The sequence below is a fragment of the Oncorhynchus keta genome, chromosome 23 (assembly GCF_023373465.1).
Source record: "Oncorhynchus keta strain PuntledgeMale-10-30-2019 chromosome 23, Oket_V2, whole genome shotgun sequence".
Classification (NCBI taxonomy): domain Eukaryota; kingdom Metazoa; phylum Chordata; class Actinopteri; order Salmoniformes; family Salmonidae; genus Oncorhynchus; species Oncorhynchus keta.
Genome location: NC_068443.1, coordinates 46331271 through 46353347, shown reverse-complemented (window position 1 = coordinate 46353347; position 22077 = coordinate 46331271). Strand labels below are relative to the sequence as shown.

Genomic DNA, 22077 nt, shown 5'->3' with positions numbered 1-22077 from the left:
TACATATGGACAATACCAAAATAAATGATCTAATGACTCTGCCTCCTCACAGCAGAATCTGCAGAGCTGGGAAGATTGTATCCCCCATGTATATAACATTCTATTAGTTGCAAGAATTTTGTATCGTAATTTATATTGAAAAATGTGAAGTTTTGAATCCGGCGTTGTTTTGCGTATCAATTCATAAACCATGTGCCATGGAATGGGTACATCGAAAATCTCTTCCCAACTATTTAGCAATTTATATGGCACAGCTGTCAGTTTTTTGGTCCTTAAATGAAATTGGTATATGTTTTTATTTATCACACTTTTCTTTAACCATTTATGTGGTCCTTCTGTAGCTCAGTTGGTAGAGCATGGCGCTTGTAACGCCAGGGTAGTGGGTTCGATTCCCGGGACCACCCATACGTAGAATGTATGCACACATGACTGTAAGTCGCTTTGGATAAAAGCGTCTGCTAAATGGCATATATATGTTCTTTAATACAGGGCCGACATACAAGTTCCTTACTTTTTTTCCCCTTCTACTTGCCTCTTCCATTTTTGTGGTAATGCTATAATTAATTGTTTGTAATTTTGGGTAGAGCAGACATTTCCATATGTCTGTGTTAGCTGCATGTGTGACATAACTTCACCAGTCCTATTTATGATATCATTCACTAAAATTATACCTTTTTTTTTTTTCTTCGATAATACGTTTTTTTTATCAATTAGTATATTTGAATTTAACCACAATATTTGTTGTATTATTTGTTCTGTCCTTTCTAGTGGATTAAACTGAAATTACAACCAACTTTCTAAGGCTTGTTTAAAAAATAAAGATATTTTGGAGATAATTTCCTTTTCAAACAACCGAAAGTGAGCAGGTGTAATCTGAATAAAGGGGAAAAGGTCCTAGGAAGAACCCTTGAAAGATAAAAGGGTTCTTGGTAGAACCCTTCATATAGGGTTCTAGGTAGAACCTTTAGAGGATAAAAAGGTTATTTGTAGAACCCTTTATTGGGATTTCTACAAAGAACCCTTCTTAGAGGGTTCTAGGTAGAACCATTTACAGAAGGTTATTCTATGGAGACAAACCGAAGAACCCTATATGGTTGTACTTAGCACACTCTAAGTAGAACCCTATATGGTTCTACATAGTGTAGATAGCAAAGTACGTGTTCAGTTGTTATTCTAATGTATATACAGTAGGAAAGTTTATGGGAGACAGAAATATGTGTTCTCTTAACTATTGCATGATGGGTATTTCTTTGCTTGTGCTTAGCTTAAAATGTGTACTTAGAGTTTTTAGATATGGGTCAAATACATTTCAGTCTCTCTCGCTTTCTCTTTGTCTATATAGGGGATGTTTAAGAGAAGGGAATTTAGCTTCTGAATGCTCAGCCTCTGATCAATCATCACACACACCAAGGTTATTATAGTTTGTTGTGTTATTATAGGTTGTTCTATTCATTTTAAGATTTTTTTATTTGAAATTCAGTTTAGTTTCAGATAGTCGTCGACTGTCGTCCACTAACATATTGCTATAACATATGTGGTTAGCTGATAGGTAAAATAGCTATCCAGGCATTGCAGTGGAACACGACCTGTATCTGCGGTGCTGCTCATCTCCCTGACACACACACACACACAGGTCAGCTCCAAGTAGGCCCTGTGTGTGGGGAATGGCTCACATCTGTTCTCTGTCAAACAAAACGGAAAACACCAAATCAAAATCAAATCAAATGTAATGGTCACATACACATATTTAGCAGATGTTATTGCAGGTGTATCTGTAACGAAGTACGCTGAGAATCGGGAAGCAAGTTCAGGGAGTATTTAATAAATAAATTAACAAAGCCAGAAACAAACAGCTCAAGAAACAGCAACAATGACGACTGGGGAAGAAGTCAAAGGCAGTGACATATAAAGGGCAGGTAATCAAGGAGGTGATGGAGTCCAGGTGAGTGTCATTACGCTGGTGACAGGTGTGCACCCTAACGAGCAGCCTGGTGACCTAGAGGCCGGAGAGGGAGCACATGTGACAGTATCGAAATTCTTGTGTTCCTAAGTCCAACAGTGCAGTAGTATCTAACAATTCACAACAATACACAAATCTAAAAGAATGAAATATATAATAAAAATATAAATATTAGGACGAGCAATGTCAGAGTGGCATTGACTAAATACAGTATAATATTAAAAATAATATACATATGAGATGAGTAAAGCAGTATGTAAACATTATTAAAGTGACTAGTGTTCCATTATTAAAGTGGCCAGTGATTTCTATGCATTTGTATTTATTATCAAATCAAATATATTTATATAGCCCTTCGTACATCAGCTGATATCTCAAAGTGCTGTACAGAAACCCAGCCTAAAACCCCAAACAGCAAGCAATGCAGGTGTAGAAGCACGGTGGCTAGGAAAAACTCCCTAGAAAGGCCTAAACCTAGGAAGAAACCTAGAGAGGAACCAGGCTATGTGGGGTGGCCAGTCCTCTTCTGGCTGTGCCGGGTGGAGATTATAACAGAACATGGCCAAGATGTTCAAATGTTCATAAATGACCAGCATGGTCAAATAATAATAATAATAATCACAACCAGAACAGTTGAAACTGGAGCAGCAGCACAGCCAGGTGGACTGGGGACAGCAAGGAGTCATCATGTCAGGTAGTCCTGAGGCATGGTCCTAGGGCTCAGGTCCTCCGAGAGACAGAAAGAAAGAGAGAACGAGAGAATTAGAGAGCGCATACTTAAATTCACACAGGACACCGAATAGGACAGGAGAAGTACTCCAGATATAACAAACTGACCCTAGCCCCCCGACACAAACTACTGCAGCATAAATACTGGAGGCTGAGACAGGAGGTGTCAGGAGACACTGTTTTATAAAGAATCGAATAATTCAAAGGTACTTTCGATCATGGGCCCGGCCACTTAATTGCCTTTCCCACAATGCATTTGTGCGTTTACAGTGGCCATGTTTTTTCTCATACACTCTCGGTTAAAAGTTCTGTTACGGTGTGCGGGAGCAAGATACTGTTGATAGTGCTGTTAGCAGGGAGCTGTTTTCTTGTTTTCAATTGCCTCGGCAGAAGGGGCCCAGTGAAGATAAAATGGTTAGGAGAAATAAGTCTCTGCTCAGTCTTTTCAGATCGAGATGTCTCACTGTCTCCCACTTTGGGTTTAATGGTTACATTGCAAGGGAATGGGGATACCTAGTCAGTTGCACAACTGAATGCATTTCAATCGAAATGTGTCTTGCGCATATATCCCAACCCCTCTGAATCAGAGAGGTGCAGGGGGAAGCTTTAATTGACATCTGGGGAGCAGTTGTTGTTGGGAGTTAAGTGCCTTGCTCAAGGGCAGAAGTATCTACCTTGCCGGCTCGGGGATTCAAACCAGCAACCTTTCAGTTACTGGCCTGTAATCCAGTAAATAGCCAAATGTTAAGGCCGTTTTAGAAACAAAATGTGACGGTATTCATTTAACCTTAAAATGAGTAACACACCCATGGCCACATTTTGAGGTTACTGTGCCAATAAATGTATTTTTACGTAGAAAGTGTCTGTGTTCAGGATCGCAGGTCTATGGAAGTCTTCACAATCGCTATAATAATCTGCACAGAATTTCAAACGGCATTGATCACTTGCACCATGTACTTTAATGTAATTTCATCTGCAATCCAGGTTATTTAGAAGTGCTATTAGATGAATCACAGTGATAACACATTAAGTTGTTGTATAAATAAATACAATATATGGCATTGTATTCCCAATTGAACTTCTAAATGGTTGACATTGCAGTGATAACACATTTAGGTGACAACTAAACCAAGAATGAGACCTACATTTTCCATGGGAATTTGGTTGTGCTTTTAGATGATTGAAAGCATAGTGAATTGGGAATTCAACAAGCTTCTGGCTGTCTTTTTGAGTGGGTGAGAAAATGTCATTGATCAACGTATCTACCAAATATGACCAAATTCTCCACGTTGAAATGGCGTGGTGTGCTCAGTGTTTTATATTTGATTTTGTGTCATCCACTTGCACCCCAAACATGCTTTCTCACCACAACTGCCTCACCCTCATCCAGTTTATTCTCAGGGTCATCAGCACTGTTAACTGTAATCGGTGTATGTACCGATTTGAAGTGTGTAAAGTCGCTTTCCCCTCAGATGCATCTGTGCTTCTTACAAAATGCTTCATTATCCATTACTCATTACCACAGAACTCAGGGAAGAACAACTTTTCTCTGGCTGAAGATGTTTCAGCACCAAAACGCTTCATTATCCATTACTCATTACCACAGAACTCAGGGAACAACATACCTTTTCTCTGGCTGAAGAAGTTTCAGCACCAAAACACTTCATTATCCATTACTCATTACCACAGAACTCAGGGAACTGCCAACATACCTTTTCTCTGGCTGAAGACGTTTCAGCACCAAAACGCTTCATTATCCATTAGTCATTACCACAGAACTCAGGGAACTGCCAACATACCTTTTCTCTGGCTGAAGACGTTTCAGCACCAAAACGCTTCATTATCCATTAGTCATTACCACAGAACTCAGGGAACTGCCAACATACCTTTTCTCTGGCTGAAGACGTTTCAGCACCAAAACGCTTCATTATCCATTACTCATTACCACAGAACTCAGGGAACTGCCAACATACCTTTTCTCTGGCTGAAGAAGTTTCAGCACCAAAATGCTTCATTATCCATTACTCATTACCACAGAACTCAGGGAACAACATACCTTTTCTCTGGCTGAAGAAGTTTCAGCACCAAAACGCTTCATTATCCATTACTCATTACCACAGAACTCAGGGAACAACATACCTTTTCTCTGGCTGAAGAAGTTTCAGCACCAAAACGCTTCATTATCCATTACTCATTACCACAGAACTCAGGGAACTGCCAACATACCTTTTCTCTGGCTGAAGAAGTTTCAGCACCAAAACGCTTCATTATCCATTACTCATTACCACAGAACTCAGGGAACAACATACCTTTTCTCTGGCTGAAGACGTTTCAGCACCAAAACGCTTCATTATCCATTACTCATTACCACAGAACTCAGGGAACTGCCAACATACCTTTTCTCTGGCTGAAGACGTTTCAGCACCAAAACGCTTCATTATCCATTACTCATTACCACAGAACTCAGGGAACTGCCAACATACCTTTTCTCTGGCTGAAGAAGTTTCAGCACCAAAATGCTTCATTATCCATTACTCATTACCACAGAACTCAGGGAACAACATACCTTTTCTCTGGCTGAAGACGTTTCAGCACTTTGTTTTTTTTTTGGCTTTGAACTTTTAAATATGAAAACTGGAGTAGGCCTAAGAAAGGCCTAAGAAAATGAAGGGGGAAAGGTCAAATCAACGTAGCGTTGTGTTCTGAAGCTAATCCAATGATGTTGTTGTTCACGTTGGTTTGAAATGACTTTACCTACTTACTTTTCCCTCACGGAAGGTTATGGCCGATTTGTTATCTTCCAAGGTCCTGGAAAAGAAAAGGTTTTTATGGCCTGTTTTTTGTTGTTGTCTCAACTTCATTTATCTATGGCCTTTGGGCTATCTGAGAAAAAAAAACTGTTTTTCTCACATTGGAACATGGACAAAGGACTGTTCTCCCAAGACTTCCCTTGTTCAAGTCTGGTCATTCCCTGGGGCGTGTTGCAGACAAAACCTCAGCATAATTCACATGGAATGGAATGATATTATCTGTTGATGAAAAGGGATATTCTACATGGCTTTTAGATTTTTTTTTCTCAGTAACCATGCTATACACTGCAATGTGGATGTGTGTGTAACCAGGTCAGCGCGGTACAGCTCAGCATGGCTGGGCTTGACTCGGGCTCAGTATTGTGACTCGACCCTATTTTCTCTCCATGTGTTTCATGTCCCTTTCCATCTCTATCTTCCCCTACAACAGACATACATCGGCTCCATCCTGGCTGCGGTGAACCCGTACCAGTCCATCCCTGACCTATACGACCGGCCGGCAGTGGAGAGGTACAGCCGACACCACCTGGGCGAGATTTCCCCGCACATCTACGCGGTAGCAAACGAGTGTTACCGTTCCCTATGGAAGAGACTGCAGAACCAGTGTGTGTTAATCAGGTGAGTGATGATTGTTGTGAGTTGTTGTTTTGCTTTGACTTTATTTGGATGCACTGATTGTAAGTCACTCAGTGTAAAAGCATATGCTATCAGGAACACTAGATGACTGAAATGATGTTGGGTCATTTGAAGAGAAATGGAATGAGAAATGCGATTGGGTGGGCTGCCATCAGGTGAGAGAATGTAGAGAGGTCATTGGCTTGTCATTTTGTGAGCTGTGAATGGTGGGCAATTTACAGTGGTGGAAAAAGTACCCAATTGTCATACTTGAGTAGAAGTATAGATACCTTAATAGAAAGTTACTCAAGTAAAAGTGAAAGTCAGCCAGTAAAATACTACTTGAGTAAAAGTCTAAAAGTATTTGGTTTTAAATATACTTAAATATTAAATATACTAAACTTCACAAGAACCCAAACTAGTTTAGCAGTGAGAGGGGTCCAATAAAATACTATGTTTATCGAGCCACTGCTCACATTATATTAGGATTTTTTAGTAACAAAAATCTTGAAACCTTTTATTGTTTATTTCTACCAAGAAAAATACAAAACATTATAAGGCGTATCAAAAGTAAATGTAATTGCTAAAATATACTTAAGTATCAAAAGTAAAAGTATAAATCATTTAACATTTCTGATATTAGCAGACAGCACCATTTTCTTGTTTTTAAAACGTACGGATAGCCAGGGGCTGATTGACCAATTGTATGCTGTGAAAGAATCCCAGAAGCCAGTATGTTACCTGTCAATAGAATGAATACGGATGATGGTTGTTGGTCCACAATTGTCCACTTGTGGACTTTATGCAACGTTATGCCCTTTGGCATCCACAGCGGTCCGATTCAATTTCAAGTCTCAGTCTTGGTGCTCTTGGCTCTGTTTCTATCTCCATGCTCCTTTGGTTCTTCCCGAACATCCTTCCTCTGCGTTTGTAGTTGGCCAACTTTCTCATCCGGCCTCGTGCTATTGTGTTCAGACAGACAGGCACTGTTCTCGTCACCCACATCAAACACACAAGAGTTATTTTTACCGTTTTGGAATGATAATATTCAGTCCACATTTAGCAGAGAGAGAGTGGATGCCAAAGGACCTTTTTTTTCCTTGGTTGGATTATTCTTAGCTTTGCAGAGTGAGCAGCTCACTATGTCAATGCCGAGTTGGAATAGAATGGGATAGAATTGTGAGACAGGAGAGCCAATAAGTGTATTAGAGCAGAAGTATTGTCAGAAAATTGTCACGTTCGATAGGTAGGAAGGAGAGAGATATTACCTGAATTTGTCCAATAAGAACAGTCCTTTTGGTTTTCCGTTTCATGCTAACTTCACATGACAGATATGGGGATGCCTGGGGGTGAAAGGCCACACAAACTGGGCTTACAAATAGTGTTATAAACATACATAGTTATGGGTCATGGAGTACATTGTGGCTCAGTTGCGCAAGTCCCCATTTAGGTGACACAGTGGTGGCTCTTGTGCCCTTAAGCAAGTCGGGGCATGCTGTTTTAGATACAAGTGCTGCAGTTACCCAGCAATTCGCCCACATTAGTTTACAGCCCTGTTTGACGGCCACTTATGGAAGCCCTGAGATGCTGAGGTAACGAGAGACACATGTATCCTTATAAACTGCTCCTATTCAAAGGTCTTGGACTACTTAGGATATGTTCCAAATGGCACACTATTCTCATAGGCCTCTGGTCAAAAGTAATGCTTTATGTAGGGAATAGGGTGTCGTTTGGGACGCAGGAATGCAATTACATATAAAACACTTAGGCCTCATAATTGTTGTTATTTAGGTGATTTGATTAATTTGATACAATTAGAACTTGTAATAGGGTTGTATGTGACACTGTTCAGTTATATAGCTTGCCACTTAAAGATTGAAATTGCAGGGGAAACGGATTACCAGTGTCATGAAGCAAATGCACTTTTGTTCATACCGTTCATATCAGCCCTATACCATCCATGTTCACATTTATTCCAGCTGTTTGGTGTATTGCAGTGCTTTTTTTTTTTTGAAAGCATGTTTTTTTTTTAGGGCGCGAATGAGCGTGCTCACGCTGGAAATAGAATGAATGACAGACAGCAGAAGGGTTGTCAACAATGTATACGGCTTCAGAGTCAAATTAGAACGCAAGTCTTTTTTAAATCTCCTGTCTACGTGGAACAATGCTGGTAGAGTAAGCAGACACATTTTGTAGAAAATGAAGTTTTATGATCTTCCCTATGCTAGGGTAGATTCAAGATGTGGTTAACAATGTATTGGGCTGTAAAACTAAGGTTTATCAGCTATATATTTGAAAACAACTGCAGTGTACCTGTGTTGATTTTGATTATAGCCTAGACAGGCTACAGCTGGAATACTTGAGGACTCCGATTTCAAGAGAGAGCACTGTTTATGTAGAAAGAATGAGATGTACTGTAGTTTATACATGGCTCTGGTTTATTAGAAACAAACAACATCCTCATGAGGAGCTGGCAATCTGTTTAGCCCATGTACAGTGGATCCCATAGTAAACAAAAACAACGGTTTATTATGGATTTTCGTAAACAATTACGTTGGCATACTCTAAGCAGAATTGACACTCACTACTCTCGCACGCAAATTTCACGTTGTTGATGGGCGTCTCGCCTTGTGATTTCGGCAAAAGACCGAACCCAAACCGGCCGCGCGTGCACATATCGATTTTGTACCCCTACACCAAAACGCGATCACGACACGCAGGTTAAAATATCAAAACAATCTCCGAACCAATTATATGACTTGGGGGACAGGTCGAAAAGCATTAAACATTTATGGCAATTTAGCTAGTTAGCTTGCACTTGCTAGCTAATTTGTCCTATTTAGCTAGCTTGCTGTTGCTAGCTAATTTGTCCTGGGATATAAACATTGAGTTGTTATTTTACCTGAAATGCACAAGGTCCTCTACTCCGACAATTAATCCACACATAAAACCGTCAACCGAATCGTTTCTAGTCATCTCTCCTCCTTCCGGGCTTTTTCTTCTTTGGACTTTATATGGTGATTGGTATCTAAGCATTCACATGCTGACTACACGAGCGTTGCAAAATACATTTAAGCATACATGTCATTCAATTATTGCACCCACATTTCTCACGAGCAGCGAGCAGTGCGGGTGCGATAATTGAATAACGTGTATGTTTAAATGTATTTTGCAACGCTCGCGCACGTGAGCGCTGTAGTCAGTATTTTGGGTTTATTGTGTACAGCAGCATAACGCACGATTGTATTTGACGATAGATGGAATGTGGGAGGACTATGCATCAAGGTGTGTGAAGTGGGGAGCAAACACAAGCATACTATATTATGTACTTGGATGTTGGGAGGGACAGACAATGGTGCCATTCTGTTCTAGCCTGGAGTTAGGGTTGCACATGAAAAGGAAGCCAAACCCAAAACAAATTGTGGAAACCAGGCTAATGACCTTGTGGTGCCGTTACACCATTTAAATGTTAGGCTTTCACTTTGAGCTGGTGAAAGACTGAAAAGTACAATAGTTTGAATGTGAAATTTACTAAGACTGTGAAAGAGAAGACTGATTCTGACACATGAAAAGGCTTTCTTGCTCATTTCTGAAAAGGTATCAAATTCTGAGAATTTTACGGTGCAACATTGATAAGCAAGTGTGTTCCCACTTTAGCAATACGCTTTTGTCAGCACATGCTGTAACTCTCTAAATACTCATCAAGAATAAGTAGCCTGAACATACTGGAATTATTGTCAACACTCTTTCTCTCTCAGGTGTTTGACACATCTCTGATGAAGAGTATGTGTACTTGCTGTGTTCAACACAGCAATTTCACTACACAGCTGTGTTTTTTTATGTTTTAACAACTCCCAGCCCTAACCTAGACCTGTAACTGGTGTACCTCTTCAGAAGTAGGGTGACGTTGCTCTTAGACACTGATCTAATGTCAGTTTGACATTTTCTCCACTTTGGTGGAGGGGAAGCTGATCTTAGATCTGTACCTAGGGTAAATTTCACCCCAGAGGTGTGAGTCTGTGAATAATTGGAAAATCCAACGCTAGAATGGAGTGGTAATTACTTCTTAGTGTTTATCCTAAGGGCGCCTCGGTAGCTTACTGCTAAGTTGCTGTCCTGAGGGTGTCTGCATACGGCATATTGTTTTGCGTGTGTTTCATGTTTTGAAGTTATTTTTTGATCAACTTCATCCATAGTAACAATATTTTTCTTCTATTTATTCAAAGTGTTATGTTTTTGTGATACTCAAGAGGTTGAGAAATGGGTCAATTCAGGGGTAAAAAAAAATAATATATTTTTAGAGGCAGAGGCAACCCTGTAATGTCAAATGATTCATGTTGTATGACAGCCAAGCCGACTGTGGTTCAGTGATTGACTGAGGATCACCCCAGGCGACTCCTCAGGTGCTTGCTGCGCACCAGCCATTTCATCTGTCAGGTTAGCCATTTCTCACCTGTGTTTAGAGAGCTCATGTTGGCTCAAGATCGAATTTTCTGATTTTCACCGAGAAATCTTAGTAAGACTGTCAGGAAAAACCTACATTAAATAGTTATTTGTTATAAAATGTACAGTTATTGACACTTTGAAGTGTTGGTATTGGCTACAGAGCACAAAAGTGTCCACTTTTTAAATGATGGGACTATGCTCTAGTCCCATGATTCCCTAACTTTTCTGGGTCGCGACAACCCAACGTTAAACCTTTTGAATTACCATGTGACCCAACAAATTAACATAATTGTTTCACCTGTGCCCAGAGTCGTCATGCACCCATTGTTTTTGAGAGGGCACAAGGTATGTGATGGAGCAGCTTTATCTAAAGCACACCTCTTTACCTGTTCAATTGTCATTTTAATGAGGGTGTCATTCTGACTGTTGTAAATAACTCATCTTAATATACTGCAATAACAAGCCTAGGATATTACATCCAAATTACCTCACAGTACATGTACACATCATCAATACAATATCATGTCATCATTATAAATGCACAAATATCATGATATTATATAATAAGGTGCCAGATTACATTTAAACCAAGTATTTTTCTGCAATTCTAATCATAACTGGCTCAAATAGCCGACCAATCAGCCTGTTACCAACCTTTAGTAAACTTCTGGAAAAAAAGGAGTTTGACCAGATACAGTACTATTTCACAGTAAACAAATTGACAACAGAATTTCAGCAATCTTATAGGGAAGGACACTCAACAAGCACAGCACTTACACACAGGACTGATGATTGGCTGAGAGAAATTGATGATAAAATTATTGTGGGGGCTGTCTTGTTAGACTTCAGTGCAGCTTTTGACATTATCGATTATAGTCTGCTGCTGGAAAAACTTGAGTGTTATGGCTTGACACCCCCTGCTATAATGTGGATAAATAGTTACCTGTCTAACAGAACACAGAGGGTGTTCTTTAATGGAAGCCTCTCAAACATAATCCAGGTAGAATCAGGAATTCCCCAGGGTAGTTATTTAGGCCCCTTTCTTTTTTCAATCTTTACTAGCGACTTGCCACTGGAGTAAAGCCAGTGTGTCAATGTATGCTGACTCAACACTATATTTGGGACAAATCATTCACTAAACCCCAAACCTCAACTACATATCGTAATGAATAATGTGTAAATTGAGCATGTTGAAGTGACTAAACTGCTTGGAGTATCCCTGGATTGTAAACTGTCATGGTCAAAACATATTGATACAACAATAGTTAAGATGGAGTTGGAGTTGCAGTTGGCTTAGAACAGGGCAGCACGGCTAGCCCTTAAATGTACACGGACAGCTAACATGAATGACATGCATGTCAGTCTCTCATGGCTCAAAGTGGAAGAGAGATCGCCTTCATTACTATTTGTTTTGTAAGAGGTGTTGACAAGCTGAATGTACCGAGCTGTCTGTTTTAAAATACTGGCACACAGCTTGGACACCCATGCATACGCCACCAGAGGTCTCTTCACAGCCCCCAACTCTATTCCACATCAGGTAAATGATTTCAGCAAGTCCAGAACAGACTATGGAAGGCGCACAGTACTACATAGAGCCATGACTACATGGAACTCTATTCCACATCAGGTAAATGATGTAAGCAAGTCCAGAACAGACTATGGAAGGCGCACAGTACTACATAGAGCCATGACTACATGGAACTCTATTCCACATCAGGTAAATGACGTAAGCAGTAGAATCAGATTTTTTTTTTTAAACAGGTAAAATATACAACTTATAGAGAAACGGGGACTGTGAAGTGACACACACACATAAGGTACAGACACATGCATACGTGTTGGTGCTTCGGTGTCACCGGTACGCAAACATTGTGATATTATTGTATGATGGTCTTAACCATTTTTTTTATTGTAGATATGTATAATAATAATGTTATATGATGTATTGTTTTGTATTTTGTTTTATATGTAATGTAAGTGCCTTAATATGTTTGGGACCCCCAGGAGGAGTAGCTGCTGCCTTGGGGATCCCTAATAAATACAAATACAAATAATCCTATCAGCTAAAAAAAACAAGTAGAAGTGGGCAGTGGCTCCAGTGGGCACACAATCTCCCAACACTGGACAATATGCCCCGATTCATTCCGGCTGTTTTGGAGGCAAAGGGGGGTTCGAAACGGTTCTAGATGGGTGTACCTAATAAACTTGCCGGTGAGTGAATATGCCACTCCTATAGCCCCCCAAGCTGAGTTGAGATTGTTTCACTGGGTTGGTGAGTGTGTGTGGGAGGCTGGATAGGGCAGTAGAAGGACAGTAAATTGTTTAGGCTGGCACTTTTAAGGCGGGGCAGGAAGCTTTCTGCTCAGATTGAGGGTTTGCGAGTAATCAGATCCAGGCTAGTCCGGTGAAGGGAAGCCAAGAATGGGAGCTGGCGGAGGAGGGTAGGTGGAGAAGAAGGACGAGGTAGGAAAAGAAGGAGGAGGAGAAAGAGGGAACCTGCCATTTTATACCCTTAATAAAAGACACCTGGTCATAAATGGTGATAAATGTCACGTTGCATTATCGTTTATGTTGATGCCTCCAAACCACAAACTATCATGGGGTTTAAAAGCAAAACTCCATGTGATCTTTTTTTGTACAATGTTGTTCACTCACTGGTGGTTTTATCTGCTTTCTGTTTTGTTCTGTTGTCTAGTCCAGTCATGGTGAGAAGTGAATATTACATAGGAATTAGGCTTTTGGGGGTGTTATTGTATAAAATCTCTGACCTTTTGACCCCAGAGCTGTTATGGGGTCAAACTCAAGGCCCCCTAACCATTTTAATTAAAATTCACAGAGGTCACGAAGGGTACTTGTGCACAAAATGTACCTGTGAGCGTTTGACTTTGATTCTGAAGTATAAAAGCAAGAACAAAAAGGTGTTGAGGTTGAAAGAAGGAATTAGATCACACTGAAGTGTTATTTAGCTTTTTACCTTTATTTTGTGGTGTTGTGTCTCCTAACTTCTCTTTTGGGAAAGGGGTGCAACCTTTAAACTAGTGCAATCACCGGTGCATTCTGGTTTTGAGGTCTTTCCTGTATTTGTTGTGCGATTATAGGACAAGAGTCAGGCTACTTTGCGTTACTTTCTCATCACTTGTGTGACAGCAGGTCAACAGCAATAGCATACTGTGTACTAAATGCTATGTACTCAAAGTGCTCTTTCCGGCATTTTCAATAAATTAAACACAGACTTACTGTTAGTGTGTGCTGCTTTTTGTTGTGTTCAGAGGCATGGTAACACAGTAGGAAATGTACAATCTCAGCTTTAAACTCTTGTAACTTGTGTTATAGCCCTCTTTCCAAAAACCCTTTCAATGTTCAGTTTCATCAGAATTTCTTATAGACTTTTTCACAGTACTAAAAGTATTACATTGAAAGACTCATTGTAGCAATGAAGCTTTCCTGCCAATAAAGCAGTATACATACACCAGCTTTCCCTACAGGGGACCAGAGCATTAGATATTTTACAACAACCTTTTCTTGATGTGAAAACTCACTGTGTCAGAGTCCTTTAGTCTTTTTCGGACTCTTTTTTTGTGGTATTCTTCAGGGGCACAAAAGTGTTGGGGCAGTGCCAGTGGTGTTGGTATGCTCCGACAGTGTGCCCACTGACTCTGATATAAAGAATCCACAGTGCCCGCTGGGCTGTGTAATAGACTAGGATTGTAGAGCCATGGGGAGGGCCAGGGCTTTACACAAAGGCAGAGTGCCTTTCAGCTCTGTATTTGCCCAGTTTGGGCCGCCTGGCACACTGCCAAGGCCATTTTAAATGAGTTACAGGTACTGGTCCCTTTAACAGGAGGTCCCGTCCCTTTGAATATGCTCGTCATGCCCGTCTCTGTGCCATTTTCTTCTGACATTATTATTGAATTCCATCCTCTTATGTACCCCCAGCTATTAAAAGTTGTTACCAATCCTTCTGAAAATAGATGTCCTGTTCCTTTAAATGTACCCCGTTCATTTTAAAGGATTAGTAAGTTATTTTCAGAAGCTAGCAGATTCAAATCCCAATGAAACGACATGACGTTTTGAAGTTCACTTTCCTTGCTTTGTCTTACAACACTATCATGAATCAAGCAGATGTGTTTTGTGGGTCAGAGTGCAGTATTTTTTTTGTTTTGGTTTCCAAGCATAAACATTTCCTAGCAAGTTTCTCACACTGGCTTTTGCCTATATGTCTAGGGGGTTGCCTTGCAACACGTGCCTTGGAGGGAGGTCTGTATAGCGCAACAAATTCCCATGATACAATTCTAGGTTTGGACCGAACAGCCAGTATGACAGCTAAAACAATGAAAATAAGATTTCATCTAATAGGTTTAAATAACTAATAAATAATAAGGTTCAAATAACTACATTATGGCATTCACTGATCATAAATGATTTACACATAATAGAAATGTGGGTACATTTGTGGAGACAATTCTAACTTAGTCAACATTTAAAAATGCAATAGCCAACTTTCCCTCACTGTATAAAAAGCCAACTTAACTAATTGCTTAATTAGCATTATTATGTCAGTTGAGCGGATAAGAATTTGAGCTAATGTGTTTAAGTTTGTTTATTCACTCTGACAAATTCATGTTTGCTCAAAACCACTCAAAACCATGCCGATCATTATCATATCTCCCAGCATGCTTTATTGCAGATTGATTTTCTGAATTTGTTTCAATACGTATGTGTTTGCATGTACATTGATTGGTTGATTAATCTTATTCTACACAAACATAAATAACATGCATTTTTCTAAACTAATCTAATCTGTTAGTAGTTGGACTTTTTGTATTCGTTACTGAGGTGGCTGTTCCAGTTTATATTATTCAGGTAGTCTCAATAATAAATCTTCCCTACCCCAGCAGACATTCTCAATGCAGTTTACAAGTGATTTAAGCTTCCAATTGTTGGATGTTCTCACTCTGGCTGTATCCCAATAGGAATTACACATCACTTTGCAAGCCAGCATAATGTGACTTGCAGGCTTGATGTGACCTGTAAACCAGGAGTTTCAGGAACACTGCATTGGGGTGTAACTAGGACCTCAACGGAAGGCCTTATGATATACAGTACCAGTCAAAAGTTTGGACACGCCTACTCATTCAAGGGTTTATTTTTTACTATTTTCTACATTGTAAAATAATAGTGAAGACATCAAAACTATGGAATAACACATATGGCATCATGTAGTAACCAAACATGTTGTGGACACCCCTTCAAATGAGTGGAGTTTGATATTTCAACCACACCCGTTGATATTTCAACCACATTGTTAATAGTCAGTAGCAAATATTATAACTAAGCAGGGTTGTCCCTGAATGGGAGACCGAAGGGTAGCTGTAGATGGAGATATTATCCAGTAGGAGGTTCTTCCCAGCCTACAGATTTTTTTTCTGATAGTGTACTTAACATTGAAGATCTGACATTGATTTAAAGGTACATTTCAACATAGACAAACCTTGTATAAAGTATGTTGAAAATGTATTTTGTCACCATGATGACGTTGTTCTGTGGTGGACATTTCCACATAAATTCCATGTCCCAATTCGTTGACAAATTACATTGAAACAATTTACATTCAACCAGTTTTGGTGTGCCCAGTGGGATCCTCTCTCCAATTCAACAGTTAACAATTTATTTCAAAGAAAAGAATGACAAGGTGGTCTCAAAAGTTATATTATATGGTTATAGACATTCATAAAAAAGTGAGCTAGTGAAAAAAGTCATAAAGCCCTCAGCTCAGATGTCCAACCTTCCTCTGCCGCCGCGTGTCTCAACCGTAAACAGCGCTATCAAAACAGTGTCATTCATACAGTCACGTTTACTAAATCTTACTCCACACTGTACTCAGACTTCTGTTCTCTGTCACTAAAAACACCTAGTTGCTGCGCCCCCCTTGCTAAAGAAGGTTTGACCTCTTGACCTCTCCAGCATTCTTGACAAGCAGGTTACGCAGGTTATGGATGTGAGGGATCACAAAAATTGTGTGACTGGCGATATTAAATTCGACCTACTCCCCGGCTCAGAGTAAATATTTCTGTTAGAGAACATTCCAGATGTCCCTCTGGACTGGCCTCTTCTTCTCATGCCTTCCGGTGAAGAACATGGAAAATAGAGCTAATATAAAAACTCTCAAAGCTGCAGCTTTAGTGATAAAAATGTAGACTTCACAGAAATCTTTGTCAGGTGACCTCACTAGAAGTTTCCCAGGTACACATGTAGAATCAGCTTTCCCAACCCCAATCCTAACCTTAAACATTAATGTAGAAAATGCTAGACTGATCCTTGATCGGCATCTAGGGGCAACTCCACCCTACACCAGAAGCACTGGATATGAGCCTTTTCTCTCTTTTCTGTGTGGGTCTCAGTTTCTATATGGCTTTCTACGTGGCTCTCTGTAGCCTACAGTTGCACAAATGCTCCAGTAGTCTAAGGCTTTGCAGTGGTAGTCACAAGTAATTGCACATGGGCGTGCATAGTAGCGATGTCTCTGTAGGGACAAGAATTTTCCCGATTTGACACTTGAAGAGTTAGTGGACTCATGTTTTAATGTTTGGTGTGTGTTATGTACTTTGTATTTTGTGTGTGTTGGCCTTGGCCTTGCCGTCAGGGACCTCAGGGAGGAGGCTGGAGCAGACCGGCTATAAGCTGGCAGCTATTTTTCTTTGCTCTGTCACCACAGACAGCACTTCCTGTGTGGGCCCCTGGCCCATTGTTTAGACAAACATGTCGCCCTGTCTGAGGCGAACAAGTTATCTTGATGTAATGCTACTGGAAGCATTCGGCTGAGGGTTGGCATGACTTTCACTTCTAATTTGAGACACCACACAACACTGTGAATATCTGAATTAGCTGTGGGTATCGTTAAGGTTTGACATTTGACACATTCATTCTGGAAGTTTCTTAGTGACTGGTTGTCAGATTTCTTAACCCTGTAGATTTTGGAATGACATTGCTATTTATGTGCCTTTATAATTATTTGTGTCTTGTCACTGAGTGTTTAGGTTTGAGAATAATGAGTGAGCTTTTTTGTGCTTCACTATTTGTAATGAATTCCATTTGACCTCCTATATGGAGACAATGAATGCTTTCTTGGGCCAGGTTTTTTTTTTTATCATGTATTCAATTGCAAATGATGTATTTCCTGATTTGACCTCGTTGAAGTGGAATTGGCCTAAATGGTCATGGCATTGAGCCGAACATGACATTGTTTTACTAAGGATAACAAGAGTGTTTAACCCTGAACACACAGCAATTGTTTTTCTGCCCACGGCTACTGAGTTCAACTAACTAAATCAACTGGTTTGCAGGCCTACAGCAAAGCACGATAACAAGTGTAGGAGGAAGTACAAGTAGCATAAGCTTTTGCTTAGATGCTATAGCTACTGCTGATGACTTCTCTTTGCTGCACTAATGTATTTTTCTTCATTCAATACAACTTTCTTTTTATCTCATGAACGAAAGTTTTTTTCTTTTGCTCTGCACCATCATAACTTTAAATTGTTCAAATGCATGCGGCATATTTCATTTCAAAACAGAAAAATACATTACATCAGTCGCCTCTTCTACTCCTCTCTCAGCATGGCAGTGGAAAAGGGAAATAGCTCAAAACTAGAGACCTGTAGGTCATGACCTTAGGGGGCGAAGGACGCATTAGGACGCAACGTCACTTCAAACTGAGTACAGGAAGGGTGCACGGATAACGCTTGGAAGTACCCCATCAAGCATAGCCAAGGCCAAAGCCACGAGCAGGGAGTTCTTGTAGGAGAGGATCCTCAGATCCACAGCCTCCAGTGGTTCAAAGGGGGCCTCACACATCCCAAACCAAAGCTGAATCCGAAGTGGACACAATAAGTGGACAGACGATGACTGTGATGGTCATGGAATCTTGTCAGCTGGTTATTGTCATGCGAATGAATGCCGGTCTCATGGTAATTTACTGTTAATTAACATAGACGCGTTTAACACGTAATGTACTGTTAATTAACATAAACAACTTTGGAACATCGACATTTTTAAAAGTATTATAAATACATTTAATATACACCAAACACAAAACATCCGTTATTTATTTTAGGCAGGTCTAAAGAAACATGATATGAAGAAAATGTATTTCAGAAGAACAGAATATGAGTTGGCCTAATGTATGTTAACTGGCTATGTGCCATTCCATAGGCTGTAGGCTTGTTCATTTAGCAGACAAGATATGCTTATAAGTGCCATTATTTTATAGTAAGAAGAATATAATTGAACTTAGCTGAATAAAATAGAAAGGATATTTTTCTGATTCCGGAGCAAGTGTGCTTATGTTGAGCGTAAAAGTGATCATTTAAAAAGTTCTATATGCTAGAGTTATTTGGCAACTTTAGTTGTGAATGATATAAACCTTAGAATGTGGGCTACATAGGCTATTGAAAAAGCTTGCACTCAATCAGGTAGGCTACTCTGGTTTTACACCAGAGCATGTGCTTAATAGGAGCAGCAGGGATCCTCCTCTTTTTAGTGGCAACCATCAAAACTCTGCTTTCACAGGATTGCATATTTAAATATCTTATAAGAAGACGTATTTCACTCCCATGCATCAAGCACTGTTTGAGGAGCCTCTTGCTGCACAACAGGTGAAACTCTGTATGCCACGGGCTCTCCCAACCCTGTTTCTGCAGCTACCCAGTGCTTAATGTCCCCTCAATTACCCCAAGTTCCATGGTGTTCATAGGGTTCTAGGGGGGAATCAATCTCCCCACGGGGGGAGTAATAAGTTGGGCACCCCTCCCCCATTGGTGGCTCATTACTCTGATTCATTGCTGGTGAATCCTGCCTGGAGCTCACTACTCACTATGAGGTGCCTAATGATACAGGTTGTTGGTAGTGGAATAGAGGTAACGAGCAGGGTTGAACACAACCATGCTATTATCCCACATACAGTCTCTGTGGTTCATGTGAACCCCGAAATGAGCTGTTTGTCTCCAGCTCAACACTTTTCGTTCCTGGGAATTCGCTTGAATTACAATTGCCCCCGTCTTGTTACCACAGAAGGGGTCTTGTTTTTCGGCGACACGGTCGAGAGTGGTGGAAACAGACGAAAAAACTCTTTCCCATCCAAAAGGTGGCGTCCCATCCTAAAGGTGGCGTCCCATCCTAAAGGTGGCGTCCCATCCTAAAGGTGGCGTCCCAACCCTTCAAATAGCAGATGATGGGAGGCTAGCTGTCGGATCTGACCAATGGCGCAAATGTGCAATGTTGCTCCTCGATCATCTGAACAGTGACATTGGGGTACAGGCTACAATTTGTTGTGTGTCCCCCTCACTTCTGTGGCATCATCACGTGGACTGTTCACGAAGCCTTGGCGTCCATTTTGAGGGAGGAGATATCCTCCCTTCTCCAGAAGCAAGCAATCTAAGTGGTTCCTATTTCGGAGATAGAGGGGTATTTCCTGGATCCGAAAAGGGATGGAACTTGCATTCTAGACGCCCATGCCCTCAACACAAACACCTCAGAGTCTACAAATTCAGAATACTCACAAGGCGCTGGCTATTAGAGTGGATTGGCTGGTGGTGGCAGAGAAAACAGTATTACACATCCATGCTACCGTCCTGTATTCAGTCTCTAGGCTTCATAAGAAACCAAAAAAAGAGCTGGCTACATCTCAGCGCATTCCCCTTTTGGGTCTCGAGCTAGTTTCACTCGAGTATCGTGATCATCTATCCCCACAGAGTGCGTCCGGGCCCTGCTCAGACAAGTTTTGGCTGGGGTCACACAGGGCGTTTTCGACAGTGCCTACGCCTACTGGGGATGATGGCCGCTGTGATGGAAGTCGCTCCCCTGGGGCTGTTGTTGATGCAGCCTTTCCAGCCACTCACCTAGACGCGTCTCGCAGCTTAAAATGGTCGCTTCAGGTGTGACCTACTGACCCAGTGGTGGGAATTGATGTTGCCACTCATCCCCTTAAAAGGGTGTGCACCGGCTCAGATCAGTCTCTACTAGGGCTGTTACAGTGATCGTATTACCGGCTTCAGGACAGCAGTAAAATTCCACTTGACTCTGTAATCTCATTTTATGCACTCTGGACATGCGCTTGTAGTACCCAACTCGGTACTCGGCCCTCTATTGTTCCTCTAACCACTCTGACACCAATGCAAATGCAATCAAAAATAACATCAAACCCTTATCACCAAGACAGGCTCATGCTTTTAAAACTCACCTCACTGTGATTTATCAATTTTAAGAAAGAAGTTCAACAACAGGTTGAAACTGAGTGGAAAACATATCTCACCACCATGCGTTTCCTCTCTCGTTTTCATTCCTTTCTCGAGAACACAGAGAGAGGGGCTATCAACAGTTTAATTAAATATGTTTTGTTGTGAAAACATATTACTATCAATGTTCCCGAACAAATTTCACTTGGTTTCCCAAATTAAACGTGGACAAGCTCCCAATGTACCGTGAGACTGTATAGCCTGCATGAAGCCCAGGGGGGTCCGGCAATGGCTGACATAGTAAAAAACGTGGGGGCACTGTCATCACAGTAATGTTTTTGTGGAAGGGTGCACTGGTTGCTCAGACCCGAGCTAAGGCCCCTCGCTCTAGGGTGGAACTGCTTCCTCATTGGAGGTGCACGCAAACCCCACTTCCTCCAAGCCCTCCAACTCCAGGACTTGGAAATAGGAATGGGGCTGCCATAATGCCAGAGGAACACTAGTAAACTTCATCTGCTAGCCAATGTTAGCCATGATGCTTTTAGTCTAAGCTAGGCTAGCTAGCTAGCACGGTCCGTTTAGAATAACCACATTCATACATATATACATACATATGGGGTGGCAGGGTAGCCTAGTGGTTAGAGCGTTGGACTAGTAACCGGAAGGTTGCAAGTTCAAATCCCCGAGCTGACAAGGTACAAATCTGTCGTTCTGCTCCTGAACACTGTTCCTAGGCTGTCATTGAAAATAAGAATTTGTTCTTAACTGACTTGCCTAGTTAAATTTAAAAAATATGTACAAATACATACATACATACATGAAAGCAAGCAGGGCATTGTTAAATTTAAAAAAAATACACACATACATGTACAAATACATACATGAAAGCAAGCAAGGCATTGTTTTAAATGCCATATGAAGAGTGCAAAGCATTCTTAAAACATTCTTGAAACACATCTGGCTTATCATACATTATCACCCTCATTGTTGTGGCTAGACTCAATCAAGGGCATGCTATCAAGAAACACTTGATAAAGCTGAAGGCTGGAGACTAAAATGTAAGGGATATGGTGTCAAGTACATGTGTGAGTGTGCATGCGTGCATTAGTGGAGGCTCCTCAGAGGAGGAAGCGGAAGACCATCCTCCTCTGTGAATTTCATAAGAAAATAGTGGAACATTAAAGTTATCCTTCTTAGATACAACTATAATACATATATTAAAATGTCACCAAATAATTGATTGAAACACACTGTTTTACAATGAAGGTCTACAGCAGCCTCAACATCA

At 40.8% G+C, this 22077-nt stretch overlaps 1 protein-coding gene across 2 annotated transcripts in view; it reads left to right on the top strand.

The window, feature by feature from the left end:
- myo10 (myosin X) overlaps nucleotides 1-22077 on the top strand; it is a 221272-nt gene that overhangs the window by 121550 nt on the left and 77645 nt on the right. For both annotated transcript variants that reach the window (XM_052477336.1, XM_052477337.1), the window contains one exon: nucleotides 5930-6117. In XM_052477336.1, coding sequence (XP_052333296.1) covers nucleotides 5930-6117 — 188 coding nt within the window. The remainder of the gene's footprint in view (nucleotides 1-5929; nucleotides 6118-22077) is intronic.